Below are 24,680 nucleotides of genomic sequence, written 5' to 3' on the forward strand. Positions count from 1 at the left end.
TGCTGATTTACCATAAGTTATTTAAAGCCAAAATGGCTCAGAACACAATTTAAATGGTGGTCCACCTGATAGTGCTTTAGGAGAACAGAAGTGCTGAAAGGCATGGACTTAACACATGTGTCCACAATGAAGATGACTGCTCCCAACTTTTTTAAAAGGATAGGAATTAGTCTATACCAGTTCAAAGCATGGTCAGATACCATGAGAATTGTGGATCCAGATAAGTCACCCCCCCCCCACACACACACACTGTGTGTGTAGGGATGTGTGTAGGATGCTTCCCTTCCTCTCCTTGATTTCATAACAGATCTCATTTTTTTCCTCTGGTGGAAATAAATCGCCACTTGGGAAAGGTGGTGGTGGTGATAATGATGATGATTCCAAGATCTGAAAGAGATTTGCCCCTCACCCCTGAAGAATTGTCAGTGGTGTTGGTTTCCCCCCAAAACACTGGGAATAAGAATTATAGAACAATATTCATCTCTGATAACTCTTTGCCTTTACTAGTCAATGTTGGCACCCCTTGTGGTCTAGGGAATCATAAGCAGATAATGGTAATTACACACGATTCAACCATGCAAAGTAACCACAGCTTTTTGGTTTATAATATAGCACTGATGCATTGGCTGCTTTGCATCTCCTTCAGGAGAAACAAACGGGGTATAAATATACATTAATAATAATAATAATAATAATAGTAATGATAATAATATACTGCCCAGCATTTTCCTCAATGAATTTGGGAATCAGCTTCTATTAATGACCACATCATAGTGGCAAATTCATGGTAAATATCAACTCATTTTGATCTGTCAAAAATGGAAAAGGTTGCAGAGTTTGTTTCACACAGATCCTAACTTTTGTGGCACATTCATGGATTTCCTGCAAGTTTATCACCTATTCATTAGCATTGCTTAGGACTCTAGAAAAGCTTAGAAAAGCTCAGAATGCTCAGAAAAGCATGGAAAACACCCCCTTTTTGGGAAGATAACTCCTAGAATCTGAGGGGTTCTGGAGGATTAAGTCCTCAAAATAATATTTCCAAGAGTCTGATATTGTACACTCACTTTTTGGCTTCTTGCTTTTTTCCTTCTCTATTTCTAAACATCTTAGCATGGAGCGAGTGCCCCACTAGATACGATAAATGTGGAATTCTCTTTTGACTACAGGAAGGTCCCTGGAGTAGCAGGGAAACTCAAACTTAGCTCCTTCACAGCTTGAGAGCCCATTCCTCATGTAAACAACAAATGCTTTAGGACCTTTTATGCTTTTTACAGCATGTCAAAAATCATATTGACTGCCAATAATGCTGTGATTGGTGTTTCCTCCTCTGAACCACAAAACATGCAGCCTGTTATCAATTTATCTAAATGAATTGGAGAAATAGGGGGTAGGCTCACTTCCAAGTTATAACTGACAACTCAAAAACAACCGTTGTTTTGAAGCTAGAAAGTGATGATTTTTAGCATAAATCCTGTTCTTTCTTATTAATTATATGAGCCCACTAGCTGAGAGAAATAAAGCTAGGGACCTCTTTAAAGGTTTGCTGGAAGGAAGAAAACCAGCATTGAAGCAGGACCATGATTTTTGGTGACGGTCACTACTGCATGAAATCATTGCCTATCTACCTCCTCCCCATGATATATAGTGTGATAAATTCCTGATGTAGATAGGACTTCTCCAGCAAAGGATCACCGCCTTGTCGGGGCGCTGGAGCTTGAGCACCTCAATGATGTCATGAGCGAAACCGTGAAGGGCCACCCAAGACGGGACGGTCGTGGCAGAGAGGTCAGACCAAGCGTGATCCCTGGGGAAGGCAATGGCAAACCACTCCAGTATCCTTGCCAAGAAAACTAAATGGACCAGTACAACCAGAGATATGTCCGTATGCCATTGGAAGATGGGACTCCCAGGTCGGAAGATGGCCAAAATGCTACTGGGGAGGAGCAGAGGATAAGTTCAACTAGCCCCAGATGTGATGACGCAGCTAGCTCAAAGCTGAAAGGAAGGCTAGCGGCCGATGGTACTGGAGGTGAACGATGAATCCGATGCTCTAAAGATCAACACACCATAGGAACCTGGAATGTAAGATCTATGAGCCAAGGCAAATTGGATGTTGTTATTGGTGAGATGTCAAGACTAAAGATAGACATTCTGGGGGTCAGCGAACTGAAATGGACTGGAATGGGCCACTTCACATCAGATGACCACCAGATCTATTACTACGGACAAGAGGAATATCAAAGAAATGGAGTAGCCTTCATAATTAATAAGAAATTCGCTAAAGCGGTGCTTGGATACAACCCAAAAAGTGACAGAATGATCTCAATTCGAGTGCAAGGAAAGCCTTTCAACATTACAGTGATCCAAATATACGCCCCAACCACAGCTGCTGAAGAAGCAGAAGTAGATCAGTTCTATGAGGATCTGCAGGACCTACTGGATAATACACCAAAAAGAGACATTATTTTCATTACAGGAGACTGGAATGCCAAGGTGGGAAGTCAAATGACAACTGGGATCACAGGCAAGCATGGTCTGGGAGAACAAAATGAAGCGGGATGCAGGCTGATAGAATTTTGCCAGGAAAACTCGCTGTGCATAACAAACACTCTCTTCCAACAACCTAAAAGACGGCTTTACACATGGACTTCACCAGATGGTCAGCACCGAAATCAGATTGACTACATCCTTTGCAGCCAAAGGTGGCGGACATCCATCCAGTCGGTGAAAACAAGACCTGGGGCTGACTGTAGCTCAGATCACGAACTTCTTATTGCTCAATTTAAAATAAAACTAAAGAGATCAGGGAAAATACACAGACCAGTTAGATATGATCTCACTAACATTCCGAGCGAATATACAGTGGAAGTGAAGAACAGATTTGAAGGACTAGATTTAGTAAACAGAGTCCCAGAAGAACTATGGACAGAAGTCCGCAACATTGTTCAGGAGACGGCAACAAAGTACGTTCCAAAGAAAAAGAAAACCAAGAAGGCAAAATGGTTGTCTGCTGAGACACTGGAAGTAGCCCAAGAAAGGAGGAAAGCAAAAGGAAACAGTGATAGTAAGGGGAGATATGCCCAGTTAAATGCGCAATTCCAGAGGTTAGCCAGAAGAGATAAGGAACTATTTTTAAATAAGCAATGCATGGAAGTGGAAGAAGACAACAGAATAGGAAGGACAAGAGACCTCTTCCAGAAAATTAGAAACATTGGAGGTAAATTTCAGGCAAAAATTGGTATGATAAGAAACAAAGATGGCAGGGACTTAACAGAAGCTGAAGAGATCAAGAGAAGGTGGTGAGACTATACAGAAGATCTGTATAGAAAGGATAATAATATTGAGGATAGTTATGACGGTGTGGTGAATGAATTAGAACCAGACATCCTGAGGAGTGAGGTTGAATGGGCCTTAAGAAGCATTGCTAACAACAAGGCAGCAGGAGACGACGGGATCCCAGCTGAACTGTTTAAAATCTTAAAAGATGATGCTGTCAAGGTGATGCATGCCATTTGCCAGCAAATATGGAAAACACAAGAATGGCCATCAGACTGGAAAAAATCAACTTATATCCCCATACCAAAAAAGGGAAATGCGAAAGACTGCTCCAACTTCCGTACAGTGGCCCTTATTTCTCATGCCAGTAAGATAATGCTCAAGATCCTGCAAGGAAGACTCCAGCAATACATGGAGCGAGAGTGGCCAGATGTTCAAGCTGGGTTTAGAAAAGGCAGAGGAATGAGAGACCAGATTGCCAGTATCCGCTGGATAATGGAGAAAGGCAGGGAGTTTCAGAAAAACATCTACTTCTGCTTCATTGACTATTCTAAAGCCTTTGACTGTGTGGATCATAATAAATTGTGGCAAGTTCTTAGTGGGATGGGCATCCCAAGCCACCTTCTCTCTCTCCTGAGGAATCTGTACAAGGACCAAGTAGCAACAGTCAGAACTGACCACGGAACAACAGACTGGTTCAAGATTGGGAAAGGCGTACGGCAAGGCTGCATCCTCTCACCCAACCTTTTTAACTTGTATGCAGAACACATCATGCGATGTGCGGGGCTGGATGAATGCAAAGCTGGGGTGAAAATTGCTGGAAGAAACATTAACAACCTCAGATATGCAGATGACACCACCCTGATGGCCGAAAGCGAGGAGGAGCTGAGGAGCCTTCTAATCAAGGTGAAAGAAGAAAGCGCAAAAGCCGGGTTGCAGCTAAACGTCAAAAAAACCAAGATTATGGCAACAAGAATGATTGACAACTGGAAAATAGAGGGAGAACCCGTGGAGGCTGTGACAGACTTTGTATTTCTAGGTGCAAAGATTACTGCAGATGCAGACTGTAGCCAGGAAATCAGAAGACACTTACTTCTTGGGAGGAGAGCAATGTCCAGTCTCGATAAAATAGTGAAGAGTAGAGACATCAGACTTGCAACAAAGATCCGCCTAGTCAAGGCCATGGTATTCCCTGTAGTAACCTACGGATGTGAGAGCTGGACCTTAGGGAAGGCTGAGCGAAGGAAGATCGATGCTTTTGAGCTGTGGTGTTGGAGGAAAGTGCTGAGAGTGCCTTGGACTGCGAGAAGATCCAACCAGTCCATCCTCCAGGAAATAAAGCCCGACTGCTCACTGGAGGGAAAGATACTAGAGACAAAGTTGAAGTACTTTGGCCACATCATGAGGAGACAGGAAAGCCTAGAGAAGACAATTATGCTGGGGAAAGTGGAAGGCAAAAGGAAGAGGGGCCGACCAAGGGCAAGATGGATGGATGGCATCCTTGAAGTGACTGGACTGACCTTGAGGGAGCTGGGGGTGGTAACGGCCGACAGGGAGCTCTGGCGTGGGCTGGTCCATGAGGTCACGAGGAGTCGGAGACGACTGAACGAATGAACAACAACAACAAAGATAGGACTTATCTGACATCTAGTAAAGATACTCGGCTAGAGTTATGACTGCCCTCTTATGTTAATTTTCACATGCCATCAATAAATGAATTTATTGATGCCCACTATTGTTGTAGCCAACACCCTCCCCTTCTCTCCTATTTTCCAAATTCCTTCTTAATGTTTACATTTCATGTGTAATTTTTTATTTACTTACCTTCTAATTTTACCCAATCTTTAAGTGTACAAAATATACCTTTAAGTATATATCCTATGGCTTCAATTATTTTGGCCTGCATCAATAGGAGTATAGTGTCTAGATCCAGGGAAGTAATGCTACCCCTCTATTCTGCCTTGGTCAGACCACACCTGGAATACTGTGTCCAATTCTGGGCACCACAATTGAAGGGAGATGTTGACAAGCTGGAATGTGTCCAGAGTTGGGTGACTAAAATGATCAAGGGTCTGGAGAACAAGCCCTATGAGGAGCTGCTTAAAGATCTGGACATGTTTAGCCTGAAGAAGAAAAGGCTGAGAGGAGACATGATAGCCATGTATAAATATATGAGAGGAAGTCATAGGGAGGAGGGAGCAAGCTTGTTTTCTGCTACCCTGGAGACTAGGACGTGGAACAATGGCTTTAAACTACAAGAAAGGAGATTCCATCTGAACATTAGGAAGAACTTCCTAACTGTGGGAGCTGTTCAGCAGTGGAACTCTTTGCTCCGGAATGTGGTGGAGACTCCTTCTTTGGAGACTTTTAAACAAAGGCTGGATAGCTAACTGTCAGGGGTGCTTTGAATGCAATTTTCCTGTTTCTTGGCAGGGGGTTGAACTAGATGGCCCATGAGGTCTCTCCAAACTCTATGATTCTATGAATTACTTCATTCTAGTTTGTACTGATTAGAGTCAGGCCATAGAGCACATGTGTGGTTTAATATATCACTTCCATTTACAAAACCAAGGCTGTGTGACAACATTGTCTCTATCATGATAGCATTTTTCACTAATTACAATATATTCCCGATAAGGTTTAAAATAGGTGGTGTATATATTTAAATGTATCTCAATTAGAAGGATAAGTGAAAACATCAACTTAATCTTGCAGCTTCTAATGATATTTAACATTTCCATCCCACATTTATAAGAAGAGAACATGCCACTTCATATCATAGTAGGATATCTCTACACCACCCTACTGAATTGAAACAAATTCCACTTACCCCAAGTCCTCCACAGGGCAGCAATGAAAAGAGTTTTTGAGGCACACCTCCTACATTTAAAAGAAGGGGGGGGAGTAAACACAAGACAAAAGTCTATTTAAGTACTTCATTTTCAACCATTTTCAACAATTTGTCAACATATAATTCACCACTTAAATCTTTTCCATCAATATAAAATATTCAAAATGCTGAACTTGTTAAACTCTACTGGGCAGGATAATTTAAGTATAATGCAGATATAGACATTCTTTTTTGCAAGGGGTTCAAGAAAGGAACCCAAAAGTCTATGGTATTTGGTATTTACTTACTGTCTTGATCATCAGCATTTAAACTGGCATATCCATTGTTCCATAAAGCTAACTTTTCAACTAGCAGGTTTCATTTTTTTTTAAAAAAATACGCTAACCCAACCACTGATAATATATAATGGTTCACACATACTTCAAAATACAGTAAGATTTGCACTTGAAACTTGAAATCCCCAAAGTCTAGAAACTCAGTAAGGACTGGGAATGTTTGGTTTATTTAATAACGGAGCAGAAACAAAAGCTGTCAATAAGCCGACTGCTGTGATACAGAAGTTAACATAAATTTGTTATGAGAAGGCAGAAGAAAGGAGGAAAATGGCTTTGAGGGACTCTGAAAAGGCTAAGAATCTTATCACATGGAGGCTGAGAAACTGGGGGACAGTGGGGGAAGCCACAGGGCAATGTACCACTTTGTCCCTTTACCATGGTTTGTCATGGGATCTCTTTGCATGACGTTTTGCTGCTGTTCCCCATCCTCCCTAGCTTCTTCTATGAGAAGTCAGGTGTATGCTTGATTCCTCAGGGCTTTGTGTCTCTGATCTGTTGGCACACTGCCAGCATGGAGCCCTGCCAGAATTAGCCCTGCATCATCTGATGGTCTCCAGTGGACTCCAGGCCTGCAGGATGCCGGCAGCCCCGAGAAACTGGAAGAAGATGCTTCTTGGCCTCCATGTGATGTGGTCATAAAAGAAGATTTGATGTCAGATGATAGAAAGTGACTGGAAGCAAAACAAAAGGGGCTCACTTGTCTCACAGAAAGGTAAGATAAAGTAAATAAGACTCCTTGACCTCTCAGCATAGGAGAAAATACAGTCTTCCAAATGTCATAGAGATGCAACTCCTAATAGCGCTAGCCAATATAGGTAGTAGTGAGAAATGTTGGGAGTTGTTAAATCACATCTGGAGGTCCACATTTTGCCCATCCTGTTCTAGGTCAACCTACATATTCAAGGTCACAGTGTGGCACAACCCAGGAGTAAATTAAAATCTTACCGAGTACAAATAACTATCTGCTAATGAGTCAAACAACTCATCGCGATGATAGGATAAGGTGCAAGGACCACAGATCCTGTAGGATCGGCCCCTACTCTGCCCTAAAAGGCAAAAGTTTCCCCTGACAATAAGTCTTGTCATGTCCAACTCTGGGGGGGGGGGGGGGTGCTCATCGCCATTTCTAAGCTGAAGAATCAGCATTGTCTGTAGACACCTTCAAGGTCATGTGGTCAGCATGACTGCATGGAGCTCCATTGCCTTCCCAAAGAAGTGGTACCTATTGATCTACTCACATTTGCATGTTTTCCAACTGCTAGGTTGGAAGAAGGCCTAAGAGCGGGCACTCACCCCACTCCCTGGATTCTGTCAACCTTTCAGTCAGCAAATTCAGCAGCTTAGCAGTTTAATCCGCTGTGCCACCAGGGGGCAGGGAAAAATTGTACAGTGAAGGAACAATCCAAATGAGATAGATCTGCGCAATCTTTTGGAAGAGTAAATAATCTTTTGAAACTGGCAAAATAATTAGTACAATCTTGGTCCCTCTGTCTTGTGTTAAGAAACCCCAATCTTTTAAAATATACTATAATTATCTACTTAGTACTTTGGCTGAATCTATAATGCACAATATTTGGAGTTTCCGGTTCCAAGTTTATAGCATGGTGCTCTTGTGCCAGTATTTGTCAAGGCACATACATTGCATTATGTACAAGTTAATCAGAAGCAGGAAAGGTCTGAAGGTCTTTAGTGGTTTCCATTATCATCACAGTCAGGCCAGTAGTGATTCTGGTAAAGAGCATGAAAAGGATGCCCTGGAGCTGTAATATATTCACACATACAGTGTGCATTCCTTATGTGTCAGATATACTTAAAATGAAGCATTACCCACTGAGATGGCTTGATGCACAATTTTAGCAGTTATTACTTTGCCATTATTAGGAGTAAAAGGGGACAGAAACCCTGAATTGTCCTTATTAAAGGAATTATTATGGAGCTGTTTTGGAAGCTATGAAAACTTAGATTGTTTGGAATGGTGTATAGTCCATAGCAATGAACTAAAGATAAGCTTTTCTTTAGTTAAAGGCAATTGTTCCTAGTTCTCAGATTATCTTTGCTTTCCAAAAGCTTTTAGATATTGTTTGCTATTATTAATTGCTGGAATCCTACATAACCTGTTACGTTGCGTAACTTTGTGTATAGCTAGCTATATAATGTAGGCACGAGGAAATCTGTTTATTGAACTGTCTCTGGACACAGCTGATGGCTGGCACAAAGTTAGGACTATCATGGCAAATGTGTTGGCACAGCACTGAAAACTCGTAATCATACTTCACACTGCTATATGGTAGGATTGATCTGGTGAAACAGGCCTAGCACCTTCCATTTGGGATATGGTTCATATGTGATCCTTTATGGTCATTTTATGGGGGGCTTTATGGGAGCCCCCAGTGGTGCAGTGTGTTAAAGTGCTGAGCTGCTGAACTTGCTGACCGAAAGGTCGCAGGTTTGATTCCGGGGAACAGGGTGAGCTCTGCTGTTAGTCCCAGCTTCTGTCAACCTAGCAGCTTGAAAACATGCAAATCTGAGTAGATACATCGGGAAAGTAATGGTGCTCCATGCAGTCATGCTGACCACATGACCTTGGAGGTGTCTGTGGACAATGCTGGCTCTTTGGCTTAAAAATTGAGAGGAGCACCAACCCACAGAGTCAGATATGACTAGACTTTTTGTCAGGGGAAAACCTTTACCTTTACTATGGGAGTTTGTTCATCCTTTCATTAGACAATTCACTGCAATGTAGATTCAAATACAAAAAACTATTAATATTCATACATGATCATCAGAGAGAGAGAGAGCAAGCTTTACTGCTGGACCTTTTCCTAATCTATGTTGGCTGCTGCTAAAACATTTTATTTCCACAATGCATTGCATTTGGAAAAAGTGATACTCGTTTTTGTTTTTTATGCTGCTTGCCAAGTATTTTAAACTGACACCAGCTATGACTAATGGCAGTGCTGGAATGTGCTGTTCTCAGTAGAATAGAACCCTTTACAGACCTAGGATTTTCCTGGGGTCCAGCTTCTGTCTGTTCAGGGAAATGGTGCCATACAGCAATGAATGATGTTCAGAATGGACCAGCTGTATTTCTTCCAAACTGGCTTTTCGACCTCGGATCCGCTGAAAGAAAGCAGTAGAGGTTTATACTATTCTACTGATAATAGACAGGGAGGGGGGAAGAAAGCAAATCCAAAATAACATTTAATCGGATTAATCATGGGTAGTAATAATTGCATCATACAGGAATGTGACACCAAGTTTATTTAATGCTATGCAAGGGAGTAAAAACATGGGGACATTTTACTCAACACATTGATCTCACAACAAAGCAAACATATTAAAATAAAACAGCACTTTACATACTAAACAATAAATTCCTCCCATCCACCTCCAAATTGGTGAGTTGATATTTTATTTGAACCATACCATGATTAGAACACATGACATTCTCTAAATATTACTGAATTGCAACTGTCACTTGGCGGAGTCCCGGTGGTGCAGTGGGTTAAACAACTGAGCTGCTGAACTTGTTGACCAAAATGTCACAGGTTCAAATCTGGGGAGTGGACTGAGCTCCTGTTGTTAGCCCCAGCTTCTGCCAACTTAGCAGTTTGAAAACATGAAAATGTGAGTAGATCAATAGGTACCACTCGGGCGGGAAGGTAACGGCACTCCATGCAGTCATGTCAGCCACATGACCTTGGAGGTATCTATGGACAACAATGGCTCTTCGGCTTAGAAATTGAGGTGAGCACCAACCCCCAGAATCGGACACGACTGGACTTAATGTCAGGGGAAAACCTTTAACTTTACTACAACTGCCACCAGTCCCAGTCAGCATGGCCAGTGGCGAGCCATTATGAATGTGAGAGCAATATCTGTAGAAAGAAATATTCCCTATTTTGAACCTAAACATGATACTGTTCATATAACAGATGCCACCAGACCAGACCAGACCAGACCATACATTAATGATGAACTGGGTCTTTTTAAAAAGTCTAACTAGCAGGAATGTGTGTGTGTGTGTGTGTGTGTGTGTGCCAATTCAAGGTAAATAAATAACAAAAGGTTGCCTTTCTGGACTGGGACTCCCTATGCCTGTGATTTCACTTAAGAAGAAACTCTCCAAACAATGGGTGAATGAATGATGAACAAATGAATAAGCGATGTCCCATTTAGTTTAGGTCTGAGATAATACAAACAGAAGCAAAATGCTTTATGAATATTTGTACAGAAATAGCATTTATTCATATCATCAGGCACACTGACACATATCAATAGATAGCTACAGACCTTGAGTAGCCAGCCTGAACTGTGTATTTAATTTTTCTGAGTCTATCTGAATTATAAGTAGGACTGCCATTCTCCATATGCCTACATCATCACAGCTCAATTACTGACTTCTCCTAGGCTTATAAGAATTGTTGTTTTTGTGGGCCTTCAATCTGTTTTTGACTGATGGCAACTAAAAGCAATGCTATCACAGGCTGTTCTTGGCAAGATTTGTTCAGAGGAGGGGTTGCCTTTCCTTTCCTCTAAAGTTGAAAGAACATGACTTGCCATGTCTCACTCAGTGAGTTTCCATGGCTGAACAGGGATTCAGACCTTGAACTTCAGAGTCATGCTGGCTCTCCTTAGAATAGCCTACTCAAATTTAGTATGAGAGGAGAGCCACTCTAAGGTATGTGATAGGCCAGAACCACCATCATCATTAAGGCGCAGGCAATGGCCAGTAAGTTCCAGTGTATATGTTGCCTCCCACGTTTAGAAATGTGGAAAGGATACTAGCAAGACCAACAGCTTGATTTTGATTTTTGATTTTTATTATGTTATTTCGCACTGTTTGTGTTATTCTGTTATTTTATGTATTTTGTTGTGATGTAATTTTTTCTGTTGTTTTGTGTCTAACTTTGCTGTATTATTTTTGGGCTTGGCCTCATGTTAGCCACATTGAGTCCCCTTTGGGGAGATGATGGTGGGGTATAAATAAAGATTTATTATTATTATTATTATTATTATTATTATTACTATTATAGAAGTTTGCTAAACTACCACCTCAGAAGAAATTATAAAGGTGACAGAAGCAAACTGTTGTATTTGTGACCATTTTTTAGTTTATTTTGGGGTGAAAACTTTCCTTCAAATAGCATTACAGTATGTTTACAATGTAAGAACTTTTTGTGTGTATCAGGAGCAACTTGAGAAACTGCAAGTTGCTTCTGGTATGAGAAAATTGGCTGTTTGCAAGGACGTTGCCTAGAGGATGTCCTGATGTCTGATGTGTACCATCTTTGTGGGAGGCTTTTCTCATGTCCCCGCATGGGGAGCTGGAGCTGACAGAGGGAGCTCAACCCACTCTGCCCAAATTCAAATTGCTGACCTGTTGGTCAGCGGTCCTGCCAGCACAAGAGTTTAACCCATTGCACCACCAGGGGCTCCCATGTAAGAGCTATGAGGCTGAGAGTCATAAGGGAGCTTGAGGGGCTGCATATTTAATCCTCACAGGTTACAAGTGGACTATGAGCCACTCTTTGGCCCAGTTTCCAGGCCAGGAAAGATTTGGACTCAATACAGCTTCAGCTTCACTAGTATCACCTCTCTGCCATCTTGACCACTAAGGTTTGTTTTTTCCCCCACTACTAAAAAATCAAGACTGTTTTATATAAAGTTCTGGTAACAGGTTCTGTAATGTAATTGATGTTGTGTGAGCCAGAAGGAAACAACTTTCACAAAGATTTATAGTCCACACTTGTATTCCAATGCTAACATTTTTTTGTTTTCAAAGGCAAACAAACCTTTGGGGAAAGAGACCATTTCGGTGACTGTCAACAGACTGTCAGCTTGACCTAATGAATTGAATTTGTGTTCCCCCACTTAAATAATTCAAATATATTTCCTAACACTTGGACTAAGTCTCAAAATGGTCTCTAAAGGAAGTAATGGAAGCCTTTATTTTCTTTTCACAATTTTAAACTGGAACATACCCAAGAATGGAAAATACAATTTCCACTATCCAAAAGACTTATAACTTATGTTGAAACACCTTTATGCAGAGATCAATTATTTATTTTAGTGATGGGTGATATTTCCCCGTGAGAAATTTTTGCTAATCTTATTAAAATTCTTTAGGCTTCCACTATATATTCTGTGATACTTTGCCTGAGAAAAAATTCAAACCCAGTTCACACCCAAATACTGTTCAATGTGAAATGTCAGATCTTATAACTGTACTAGCCATCCCCTGCCACACGTTGCTGTGGCCCAGTCTGGTGATCTGGAAAATAAAGAAATGGTTTCTAATATATGTAATTCCTTTATGCTTGTGGGTAAACAATATTCCTTGTTGCTTTTATGTCAGTGTTGTGGAGATTATCTGGTTTGCCTACTCTGGAACATGCGACATATAATTGTCCTTCTTTAGGGGTCCCTTTCAAATCTGTGATACTATATCTAGTGTGTATGTGAATCATATCTATCTCTATCTATCTATCTATCTATCTATCTATCTATCTATCTATGGATGGTTCTTTGTCAGGAGGACTTTGATTACTTTTTCTTGCCCTGATGAAGGGAGTTGGATTGGATGGCCTTAAATATTTTCTGTTGCTCATGGGGGTTCTGTGTGGGATGTTTGCCCCGATTCTGTTGTTCATGGGGTTCAGAATGCTCTTTGATTGTAGGTGAACTGTGAATCCCGGTGACTACAACTCCCAAATGTCAAGGTCTATTTCCCCCAAACTGCATCTGTGTTCATATTTGGGCGTATTGAGTGCTTTTGCCAAGTTTGGTCCAGATGCATCATTGTTAGAATCCAAAGTGCTCTCTGAATGTAGGTGAACTACAACTCCCAAACTCAAGGTCAATGCCCACCAAACCCTTCCAATATTTTCTGTTGGTCATGGGAGTTCTGTGTGCCAAATTTGGTTCAGTTCCATCATTGATGGAGTTCAGAGTGCTCTTTGATTGTAGGTGAACTATAAATCCCAGCAACTACAACTCCCAAATGACAAAATGATGATTTTTTTGAGTGATGGTCACTCCTTCTGTTGTGAGACGTTTTGTTGTCAAATTTGGTGTGATTTCGTTCATTGGTTCTTTTGTTTTTAAGGAACTCATTATGCACAGAGCATTTATATATATATAGATATCCATCCTTTGCAACCGAGAAGCTAGAATTTGGAGAGTTTCTGAAAAAAGTTGGTGGCAACAGCCTTGTGCATTAAGTTCAGGATAGTCTCCAGAATAAAGAAAGCTGTTGGTTTTTCCTCATTCCTCTGCTTTGTTCAAGGGTTCTAAAATGTTATATCACCTCCCACCTTGGTGGAACCTCTGACCAACTAATTTTGTTCTTAGCTTAACAGACAAAAAGAACTCCATGAAGTGGAATTTTAAATCCCTAATTTATTCACCTTTCCTCATTCACAAGAGATTGTGTACCAGAGAAACAATGCCTGGAACACAGTTGCATAAAATCAAGAACACACTGTTACTTAGTGAAGACAATAAACTTCATAATGGTCCTTCTGGGGCTACTTTACAAAATCCTGATCTTCATAGGCCAGGTGATTGATAACATTCTTTCATTCTCCTAAATGTTATATGTATTTTCTTGAAGGAAGGGAAAAGGGATGTGGTATAATATAAATGTTTTTCCTGGAATGTGCTTCAGATGACCGCATAGCAAATCAATGAGGAAACCCCAGGTGGTTGGTACTGTAGGAGACCCCGTCATTTGCACTGAGTAAAAGCTAATTGAAATATTTAAGAGGCTGGGGTAATTATTAGTCATTGTAGCACTTTTGTCTATTAACCCAGACACTCTGAAGTGCTATAAACTTGACTCTACTTGAGGAGATAAAAACAACAGATTGTCTGTTTGTCAAAAGACCTTTGGAATGATTTGTGGGCCAGCCCTGAATATGTTTACCCAGAACTAAGCCCCACTGAGTTCAATGGGACTTACTTCCTGATGATTATGCTCAGGGCTTGTAACCTTTCTCCAATTATTTTTTTAATGTTCAAAAGAGAGACTTGTACTGGAAGGCTTAAAAAGGCTAATTACAAATGATGTGCCCCAGAAGAAATAAACCACAAGAATAACAACATAACCATGATGTCCTAATAGAAGAACCCTTAGGGATGGCTGGCAATGCCAATAGCATAGAAGAGGCCTATGTGAGCATTGCTCCATGTATGATTCTTCTTCTGAATACACATGCTCAGGGACATACCTGTCCTCAACTCATGTGAAGCAACTGCCTCAGAGGTCAGAAGTTGGGATCAATATAGGAGATTAGAATAAATTGTATAGCATAAACAGGTCTGTCATTCAACAGAAGGGAATAACTGTGGCTCAGGGGTTTGCTGATGTTTTCTCCATGAATTATAATAATAATAAACTTTATTTATGTCCCACCACCATCTCCCCAAAGGGGACTCGGGACGGCTAACATGAGGCCAAGCCCAAAATTACAGTATAGCAAAATAAAATACAAAGAAGCAAAAATAACATCAAAATAAGATACATGGAATAACAGAATAAAATAAACAGTTACTAAATAACATTATTATTGTTGTTATTATTATTATTCCAAACATTTGTACCCCACCCTTCTCAACCCCTGGGGGGAGGGACTCAGGGTGGCTTACATCCAGCACAATTTGATGCCATTACATATAAATAATACATACCGTAATATATATAAAAATACAGTAAATTGATTTCAAAATTAGTTTTAAAACAAAAAGTGCATTAATGAAAAGTGCAATAGTACTGGTTGTCTAGTTTTATGTAGAAACAAATTCAGCGAGCACAACACAATTGGAAGCTTGTCCATGGTCCATTTTCCATAACATTATCATTATTACCATTGTCAATTATCTGCCAGACCTGGTCCCATAACCACATTTTCAATTTCCTTTTGAAGGCGAGGAGGGATGTTGTTGACCTGATTTCACTGGGAATTGAGTTCCACAGGTGGGGGGCCACCACTGAGAAGGCTCTGTCCCTTGTCCCCACCAAACGTGTTTGCGCCAAAAGCGGGGTCAAGAGCAAGGCCTCCCCAGAAGATCTTAAATTTTGAGGTGGAATGTAAAGGGAGATATGTTCGGACAGGTAAGCTGGGCTGGAGCCATATAGGGCTTTGTAGGTCAAAACCAGCACTTTGAATTGTGCTTGGAATTGGACCTGCAACATGATAGAAAAATAGGACACAATGGGCGGGCCAAATGCACAGGATAAAATTGATAAAACCCTGGATGAGATAATAGTGCGAGAATGTGTTTCTGAGGGAGGAGCTCAAAAGGGGCAAACAGTGGGGTTAGACCTTCATTAAAGGCAGGGGCAAAGCGCATCATGAGGATGGAACTATAGTTGGAACTGACAAAATATGAATATATGTTCACTCGCCAAAGGCATATCGAAAGACCCAAGCTTTTAGGTCTTTCTTATAAGCTGCTTAATCTCACTAGGTAGTGAGTTCCAAAGCTGAGGGGCCACAGCAGAGAAGGCTCTCTCCCTCGTACCCACAGGTCATACTTGTGATAAAGGTGGGAGTGAAAGGAAGGCATGAATTAATGATGGATATAAAAGATGAAGGTTTGTCTCAAGAAACAGTAATACTGAGGAGTCATTAAGACTAAATGTGTGTTGGGTTGTTGTAGGTCAGAACCTCTGAGGATGCCTGCCATAGATGCATGGACATATAGCTCGAAAAGCCTACAACAGTCCAGTGATTCCACCCATGAAAGCCTTCAACAATACATTAAATGTGTGTTATCATTGTTCCATTCTCATGAGGACTCCCTAATGCCTGTATTTTTGCCCTGTGTACTATACCTCAGACATTCCAAGAATAGCACTTAAAAGATTCCCATCCCGTGGATAAAAGTATTGTGAATTTCTGGATCAGGGTACACATTTTTCTCCCCCATTTGTGTTCCATTGCAACTCCTACCAGCAATATTGTGGCGGTGTGAGTTGCAGCCTGACAAATCTAGAATACCACAAATTGCCCATCTTGCTTGTTGCTCCAATACTTGAATGAACCAGGAGCATTCCTTTGGCTCAGGAAAAGTTGAATAGGAAAACAACACAGGCATTAAAATTTTAACACTTATAATAAATAACTTTTTTGATTGTACATAAGGAATGTGGAAACATAAATCCTGGCTTCCTAATCCAATACCTATCATTTTACTCTTTCACAGACCACACAGTTCTTGTGGGAACACATATGTATGAACACTATGACAGCATGATGATTGGCTTAAAAGAAAATAAAAACATGTGCGTTTTGAAAAGTTACTTTTTTAAATTATAGCTATCAGAATCCCTAAGGAAGAATGCCTATAGATTGGCTTGGGGACCTTTAGAGTTGTAGTTTAAAATTTAATCTTTTCAAGTTTTGGCTATATTTGATTCATGGCATTTATACTGTGATGAGGTAATGTTCTTATTAGATTCTTGAATGAATTCTAACTAGCAATGCTGTCTTCACCATCTTCTCTGCCTAATGATTATACACCTCCTTGCAGTTTCTATTGCAAGCAGTCTATCTAACCTGTTTTAGTCTGTAGAAGCTCATAATGAATTGCAGCAGCTTATTTTTATCTAAACCAGAAGTTAAAATTAATCTAATTCTAGAAAATACAAGGCAATGCCTCACTCATAGAATCACAGAATCATGGAGTTGGAAGAGACCTCGTGGGCTATCTAGTCCAATGCCCTGCCATGCAGGAAAAGCATAATCAAAGTACCCCTTACAGATGGCCATACAGCCTCTGTTTAAAAGCCTCCAAAGAAGGAGCCTCCAGCACACACCAGAGCAGAGAATATCACTGAGGAATAGCGCTCACCATTACTAAGTTCTTCCTAATGTTCAGGTGGAATCTCCTTTCCTGTAGTTTGAAGCCATTGTTCTGCGTCCTAGTCTCCAGGGCAGCAGAAAACAAGCTTGCTCCCTCCTCCCTATGACTTAATCTCATATATTTATACATGGCTATCATGTCTCCTCTCAGCCTTCTCTTCTATAGGCTAAACAGATCCAGCTCTTTAAGCTGCTCCTCATATGGCTTGTTTTACAGTCCCTTGATCATTTTAGTCATCCCCCTCTGGACACAATCCAGATTGTCAACATCTCCTTTAAATTGTGGTGCCCAGAATTGGACACAGTATTCCAAGTGTGGTCTAACAAAGGCAGAATAGAGGGCTCACATGACTTCACTGGATCTAGACACTATACTCCTATTTATGCAGGCCAAAATCTCATTGGCTTTTTTTTTTTTGCCACCGCATGACATTGTTGGCTCATGTTTAACTTGTCCATGAGGATACCAAGATCTTTTTCACACATCCTGCTGTCAAGCCAGACGTCTCCCATTCTGCATCTTTGCATTTCATTTTTTTCTGCCTAAGTAGAGTATCTTGCATTTGTCCCTGTTGAACTTCATTTTGTTAGTTTTGGCCCATCACACTACAACCTGGGGGTCAGGACCCCTGGGGGGGGGGCATAAGGGGGTGTCAGAGGGGTGCTCTCTGGATGTAGGTGAACTACAACTACAAAACTCACCACACCCTTCTAGTGTTTTCTGTTGGGAATTCTGTGTACCAAGTTTGGTTCAATTCTATAGTGGCTCTTTGATTGTAGGTGAATTATAAATCCCAGCAACTAAAACTCCCAAATGACAAAATCACCCCCCCCCCCAACCCCAACAGTATTCAAATTTGGGCATATTGGGTATTTGTGCCAGATTTGGTCCAGTGAATGAAAATACATCCTGCATATCAGATATATTACGATTCATAACAGTAGCAAAATTACAGTTACGAAGTAGCAACAAAAATAATTTTATGGTTGGGGGTCACCACGACATGAGGAACTGTGTTAAGGGGTCGCAGCATCGGGACGGTTGAGAACCAATGCTCTAAGACACAATGGAATGAACACCAACTTGGAGTCATCCCTCCACATTTGTGGTTTAGACTTTTGTGGAACTGATTATCCACATATGATTTACATTGTTCATTTTAATATCTCTAGGCTCTCCAGTATGACTGTATGCTTAACTTCCTCTAGTCATGCTGGAAGACCTAGAGATTTCTAGAGAGAACACCTCTCTAGGAATCTCTAAATTCTTCAGTGTGATTCTATTATCAGTTTCCAGCAGAAGTTATCCACAGAGACATAATGGAAAACCTAGAAATTCCTAGAGAGATGTTCTCTCAGGTAAAGAAAAATAAATAAATTTGTGATTTTTCACTTTCACAGAGGTCTTGTGCCCCAAACACCAGTAAATGTAGATAGATGACTGTGTTTACAGTAGACCCATCTTCACAATTGGAATTAAGTTTTCATGACCAATTTAGAAACCTTCTATTTTCAGTGGGGGTACTCTGAATACAACTAAAGCTGGCTCCAACCCAATATTTTGCTTTTATTTCTTTTTGCAGTCAGCAACAAGAGTAGTCCCACGAGAAACTTTCTGTAGTCAGCAACAATTGTTTGCTAGATTCTAACCACCATGTTAAGAACACAGTGAAATCATAATACCCATATTTCACTGTGGGGTACTGTAGAAAAACATGATTTGCCAGTTTTTAAGGACTAGTGGTTCCTCATTTTTATTTGTTACCCCCTCACTTCTTTCACACTAACCCATCAACTGAAATAGTTTGAATGGGGCTTGAAATTCCCTGATTTAATTATTCCATTTGTACATCAAAATTTGCAGGGGATTCGCGTATCATGGAGAGCGACATAAGAAAAGTAACTTCATCTTGTGAGTGTTATGTGTACAAAGAGTTTGCAGTCTATTTTATGCCTATCAGGAAATACAAGGTATAGTCTCATTATTATCTGCTTGATGCTTACAGAAGGATGTCAAGCTTAATATTGTGATTCTTAAAACAGTTTCATTTCTATGGCAATGACAGTGATTACCTCACACTTGTTTAGCAACCCACTTTCTTGCAGCCTTGACCAGATGCTCTGTATTCTTCCCGCATGTTCTGGATGGTTGCTGTAACCGCCACACATACACTGGTGTTTCAACATGAGGGCGTCATACGCAATACCTTTAATACAAATACAGAAACAAACATACGTAATAAGAAATTATAACTACACTAGGATAATAATAATTGGGGCCAGCCCTACCATTACATCCCCTGAAAGCCAGCAGATGTCAGATGTAACAATTGCGTTGTTGCTGTATTTTTACTGTTAGAAAATATGAAATTTGCTTGAGAGACTCTCTCTCTTTCCTGGGGTAGATCAGTGTTTCTCACTCTGGGGGTTGGGACTCCGGGGGAGGGGGGAGGAGGGGGTCACAAGCGGGTGTCAGGGGGGACGCCAAAGAACATCAGAATACACAGTATTTTCTGATGGTCATGTGGGTTCTGTGTGGGAATTTTGGCCCAATTCTATCATTGGTGGAGTTCAGAATACTTTTTGCTTACAGGTGAACTATAAATCCCAGCAAATACAACTCCTAAATGTCAAGGTCTATTTCCCCAAAAATGCACCAGTGTTCACATTTGGGCATATTGAGTATTTGTTCCGAATTTGGTCCAGATCCATCCTTGTTTGAGTCCACTGTCCTCTCTGAAAGTAGGTGAACCATAACTCCAAAACTCAAGGTCAATGACCATCAGACCCTTCCAGTATTTTCTGTTAGTCATGGGAATTCTGTGTGCCAAGTTTGGTTCAATCCCATCGTTAGTGGAGTTCAGAATGCTCATTGATTGTAGGTGAACTATAAATCCCAGCAAATTACAACTCCCAAATGACAACATCAATCCCTTCCCAACCCCACCAGTATTCAAATTTGGGCATATTGAGTATTTGTGCCAAATTTGGTCCAGTGAATGAAAGTACATCCTGCAAATCAGATATTTACATTACAATTCAAAACAGTAGCAAAATTACAGTTATGAGTAGCAATGAAAATAATTTTATGTTTGGGGGTCACCACAACATGAGGAACTGTATTAATTGCGGCATTTGGAAGGTTGAGAACCACTAATGTAGATGGATGGAAGGATGTCATTTGCTACTAGTATAGAGAAGTATATTAAGCCAGTTCTAATCAGATTTAGTTATTCCAGTTGTACATCAAATTGAATGAGAGCCAAACTTTAAGCAACAATTAAAATACATGATTGTCTTTCAGTCTCTTTAAATTTTCTTCAAAAAACAAGCAGAATATAATCTAGACCAGAAGTCTTGTGAGGATAGGAGGTATAGTTTTTCTATGGACTATTAAACTTACAGTCTTAGGTTTCCGCTATTGGAGATATAACAATTCATTTTTGGTAGAAGACCAGTCTACCATTTATGAGAAAGAGGACAGAGGCTTGCAAATGTGGGATGACTAATACCATATTTTGAAGCAACATAGTGCATGTTACCATCTAAAACGAGGGAGCATTAAGTCTCAAGAATAAAATAATCTAACTCAACCACTGGGTTATCCACTGGGGTGGGCGGGGGGGGGAGAGATATGATGAAAGGTAAATGTCATAGCCCTTATTCAAACTGCCCATCCATTGGATATGGCCGAAAGAAATTTAAATAGACAGGAAGTATTAGTGATTATCTGTCTTAATTCAATTCAGGTCCTATTTGGATTTTTTAAAAATCCAAATCTATTCCAAAAGTACAAAATAGTAGTGAAAAAACTTCTAGACAAGGTCTAATATGAAATGTAAACAATGAACAACAATAGCTTTGTCAGACATAGAAGGGAATATGTTGTAAAGGAGAATTTCCTGCCCATCAGACTCATGGTCACATCCAAAATTTTGAACTTTAGTCTCAGAATCTCTGAGTAGAAAGCTAATGAATTTATAAGATACATTTTCAAAGGGCTGACCAACATGACACGAGTCTTTGAGATCTTTACAATGGTCAGGCTGATCTGTGGAAGCAATCAATCTGCTTAACAAAAGTCAGATTTGCAGAATTCAAAACTCTCTCTCAAAAGTGTATTGCCAAAGGCTTTCATGGCCAGAATCACTGGGTTGTTGTGAGTTTTCTGGGCTGTAAGGCCATGTTCAAGAAGCATTCTCTCCTGAAGTTTTGCCTGCATCTATGGCAGGCATCCTCAGAAGCTGAGGATCCTCAAAAGATTCCTTTTCTTATGCATGCAATAGCGAGGACTCTTGTATTAGTATATGTTATGTGCCATTAACCCATTGTCATTGTCCACACCTCTGATAATGGATTGACATATGTGAATATAATTCAGTTCAACAGTTTCTATGGCCTATTTGTCCTATATAAAGAGTAAAATTTACTAAACTATATAACTATTCAGAATAAGAATATGGTCAAGTCCCCCCCGCCCCCCTCCGCCTATCCTTTACAGTTCCCATGAGTCCAACATGGCTTCTGGAGCCCCTAGTGATGCAGTGGGTTATACCCTTGTGCTGGCAGAACTGAAGACCCACTGGTCAGAGGTTCGAATCCAGAGAAAGCGTAGATAAGCTCCCTCTGTCAGCTCCAGCTCCCCATGCAGGGACACGAGAGAAGCCTCCCACAAGGATGATAAAACATAAAAAAACAACAACAAACAAACATCAGGGCATCCCCTGGGCAATGCCCTTGCAGACAGTCAATTCTCTCACACCAGAAGTGACTTGCAGTTTCTCAAGTCACTCCTGACACTAAAAATAAAATGGCTCCTGGCCATTTTGGATGGAGATTTTGAGGAATGTAATTCAAAAAGAGAGGAAGGTTTACAATCTCTGCTCAAAATGAAGTCTCAATAAGTTCTGTTGAATTCATTCCAAAATAAGTGTGCACAAGACTGCAGATTTTGTGTTACTTTGTCCAAGGAATTAATTTAAAAAATAGCTTGGATCACATCAAATGCTGGGACCTGGAGCCCTGACATCAGAAGCCAGATTTTCAAATGATCAAATATCCTCACTCTGAATGTCTGATTTAAAATGAAACCTGGATGTATCCCCCCCCCCCCCTTCACTCACTTCAAATATCTAAATTGATTTAGGATGTGCAAATAATTCACTTCTGCAGCTGTGGGTCACACAGCACGTGTGCTACAGTACCACAACATAGCAACGAAGCTGCCTACTAAAAATAGGCCTGTGGATTCCCTAACTCAAGCCAGCCAATACTACCCCACCTCTGAAAAACTCCAGGCAGAAGAGACAACTGTTTTCAATTGCTGGCTGCTGTGGAATGTTAGTGGAAGATAATTACTCTGCTTGGAATGTTGTCTTCATTCAAGCCAATGGCAAAATTCCCCATTGAAACTGAAAGAGCCAAGATATTAACTTGCTGCTTCCCTTTCTATAGACTTTTTGAGCGGTTAGACAAATTTTCATTTAATTATTCAGTTCATCATTTACTTGCACCCACATATGGCAGGATGAAAAGTGGCCTCCAGAGACAAATATATGCTTATTTTGATATATCAGTGTACTATCCTTAAGGGACACAATGGGTGACAACATATATGAATATTCATTGCAACTTGTAGAAAAAAAATCCAAGTTTTTCTCCTACCCACAAAAGCGCTCCCCAAGTCATGTGGTCCATTGCTTTCAGAAAATGGTCTGATTACATGGACAGAAGTATTTTGTTCAAATACAACTCTCAGAATCCCACCAAACAGTGCAGCAGTTAATAAACACTACCTAACATTTTCCAGTGGTCTAGGTTCATCTGCAGGGTTGTAATTTTGGGGAAGTCAGTAGCTGAAGAACTCTGGAGTCTAAATTGGCAGGTTCAAGCAAACCAGATTAGCCACATGGGCTAATGATTTTTCCTACATTGGCACTCATGATGCTAAACTAAATCTAGAGCTTCGAAAAGTTCCTCTCTACAACTCCATGCTGGTTGGTGGAATATACAAGATTTAACCCAATACAATGACACTTCCAAGTTCTGATTTGATGGTCTCATCAACAGGTTAGGTTTAATACAGTTTCCTAGTTTATTATATTTGCATAGTTGATTGACCAATTTTGTGCAAAATGTCCTCTGAAGCACTTTATTCTACCTGTTGGGTCAACCTTACCCTCTGAAGACCCCTGTTCAGATTCATTTTACTGCTGCTCACACCCAGTGTTTTAAATTTTTAATCTATTAGATTTGTCTCTGACCTCAGTGTTGGATCCTTGTGTTTTTAAATGTCTTGTTTTGTTGTTGATATGTTATTTATAATGGCTTTGTATTGTATTTTTTATTTTCTTTTGTTTATTGCTGTGTTGATTTACTGATGTATGTATTGTCGGGCTTGGCCTCATGTAAGCCACCCCAAGTCTCCTTGGGGAGATGGTGGTAGGGTATAAATAAAGTTGTTGTTGTTGTTATTGTTGTTATTATTATTATTTCTCCATAGTTTAGAACATGGATATCAAAGTCATTTTCACTGAGGGATGCATCAGCTGTATGGTGGCCTTCAAAGGCTGTTGAATCCATGGATGGAGAAAGCCAATTATACTACATATTTTTTACACAGTAGTAGGTGCTCTTTAGTTTTGGGGTCCCCAGATGTTATTCACTTTTGATTATCTTCCATGCAGACTGGGGTAATGGGAATTGCCACCTGACAGCACTTATAGCTCTCAGGTTGTGGAAAGGTTAAAGGACATTTTAAAGTCAGACATCATATCCACAAGTCTATCTAAATTGAAACCCCACTATCCTGACTAAACAGAACAAACAGCAGCCTTCCAGATATTACTGTATCACAATTTCCATTAGCTCTAGTCCTGATATCTAATGCTGAGGAATACATATTGTAGTCCAAGATATGGAGGGACAGATTTAGCCTACAGGCTTTGAGTTTGACACATGTGACCAGAAGAACTGTCAAAATTAAACAATGACAGAAAATATCAATTCCTTTGTTAAAAACAAAAATACAGTATATTCAATTATATTGACATTTCAGTAATTCATAATATTGACAGTGCTGCAAATAGTACAAGTTTATGTTTTCAAAGACTTAATATCAATATTCAAACAGGCTTTTGGAGAGTGACAGAAATGCAACCTAACATCGTCTCATGATACGGTTGTAAATGAAACAGCTGAATTATGACTAAGGTAACTGTGTATTAGATTGATTATATTTAATGTTATTGGTTTTAAATTGTCTTATGTCTACTGTTTTAATGATTTTATGTTATGTTTTCAATAGTTGTATAATGAAAGCATTGAATGTTTGCCTAAATACTCTGA

The 24,680-nt window shown here is 40.2% G+C and overlaps 1 protein-coding gene across 10 annotated transcripts in view; it reads right to left on the reverse strand.

The window, feature by feature from the left end:
• The window catches only part of HDAC9 (histone deacetylase 9), a 491,112-nt gene that overhangs the window by 132,927 nt on the left and 333,505 nt on the right, over positions 1–24,680 (reverse strand). For all 10 annotated transcript variants that reach the window (XR_009631775.2, XM_060782133.2, XM_060782132.2 and 7 more), the window contains 3 exons: positions 19,407–19,540; positions 9,465–9,585; positions 6,110–6,159 (listed from right to left, as the gene is read on the reverse strand). Coding sequence is in view for 9 of the 10 variants with exons in the window: in XM_060782133.2 (XP_060638116.2) it covers positions 6,110–6,159; positions 9,465–9,585; positions 19,407–19,540 (305 nt within the window). In the remaining variant the exon portion in view is untranslated. The remainder of the gene's footprint in view (positions 1–6,109; positions 6,160–9,464; positions 9,586–19,406; positions 19,541–24,680) is intronic.

Source organism: Anolis sagrei, chromosome 6 (genome assembly GCF_037176765.1).
Source record: "Anolis sagrei isolate rAnoSag1 chromosome 6, rAnoSag1.mat, whole genome shotgun sequence".
In the NCBI taxonomy this organism is placed as follows: Eukaryota; Metazoa; Chordata; class Lepidosauria; order Squamata; family Dactyloidae; genus Anolis; species Anolis sagrei.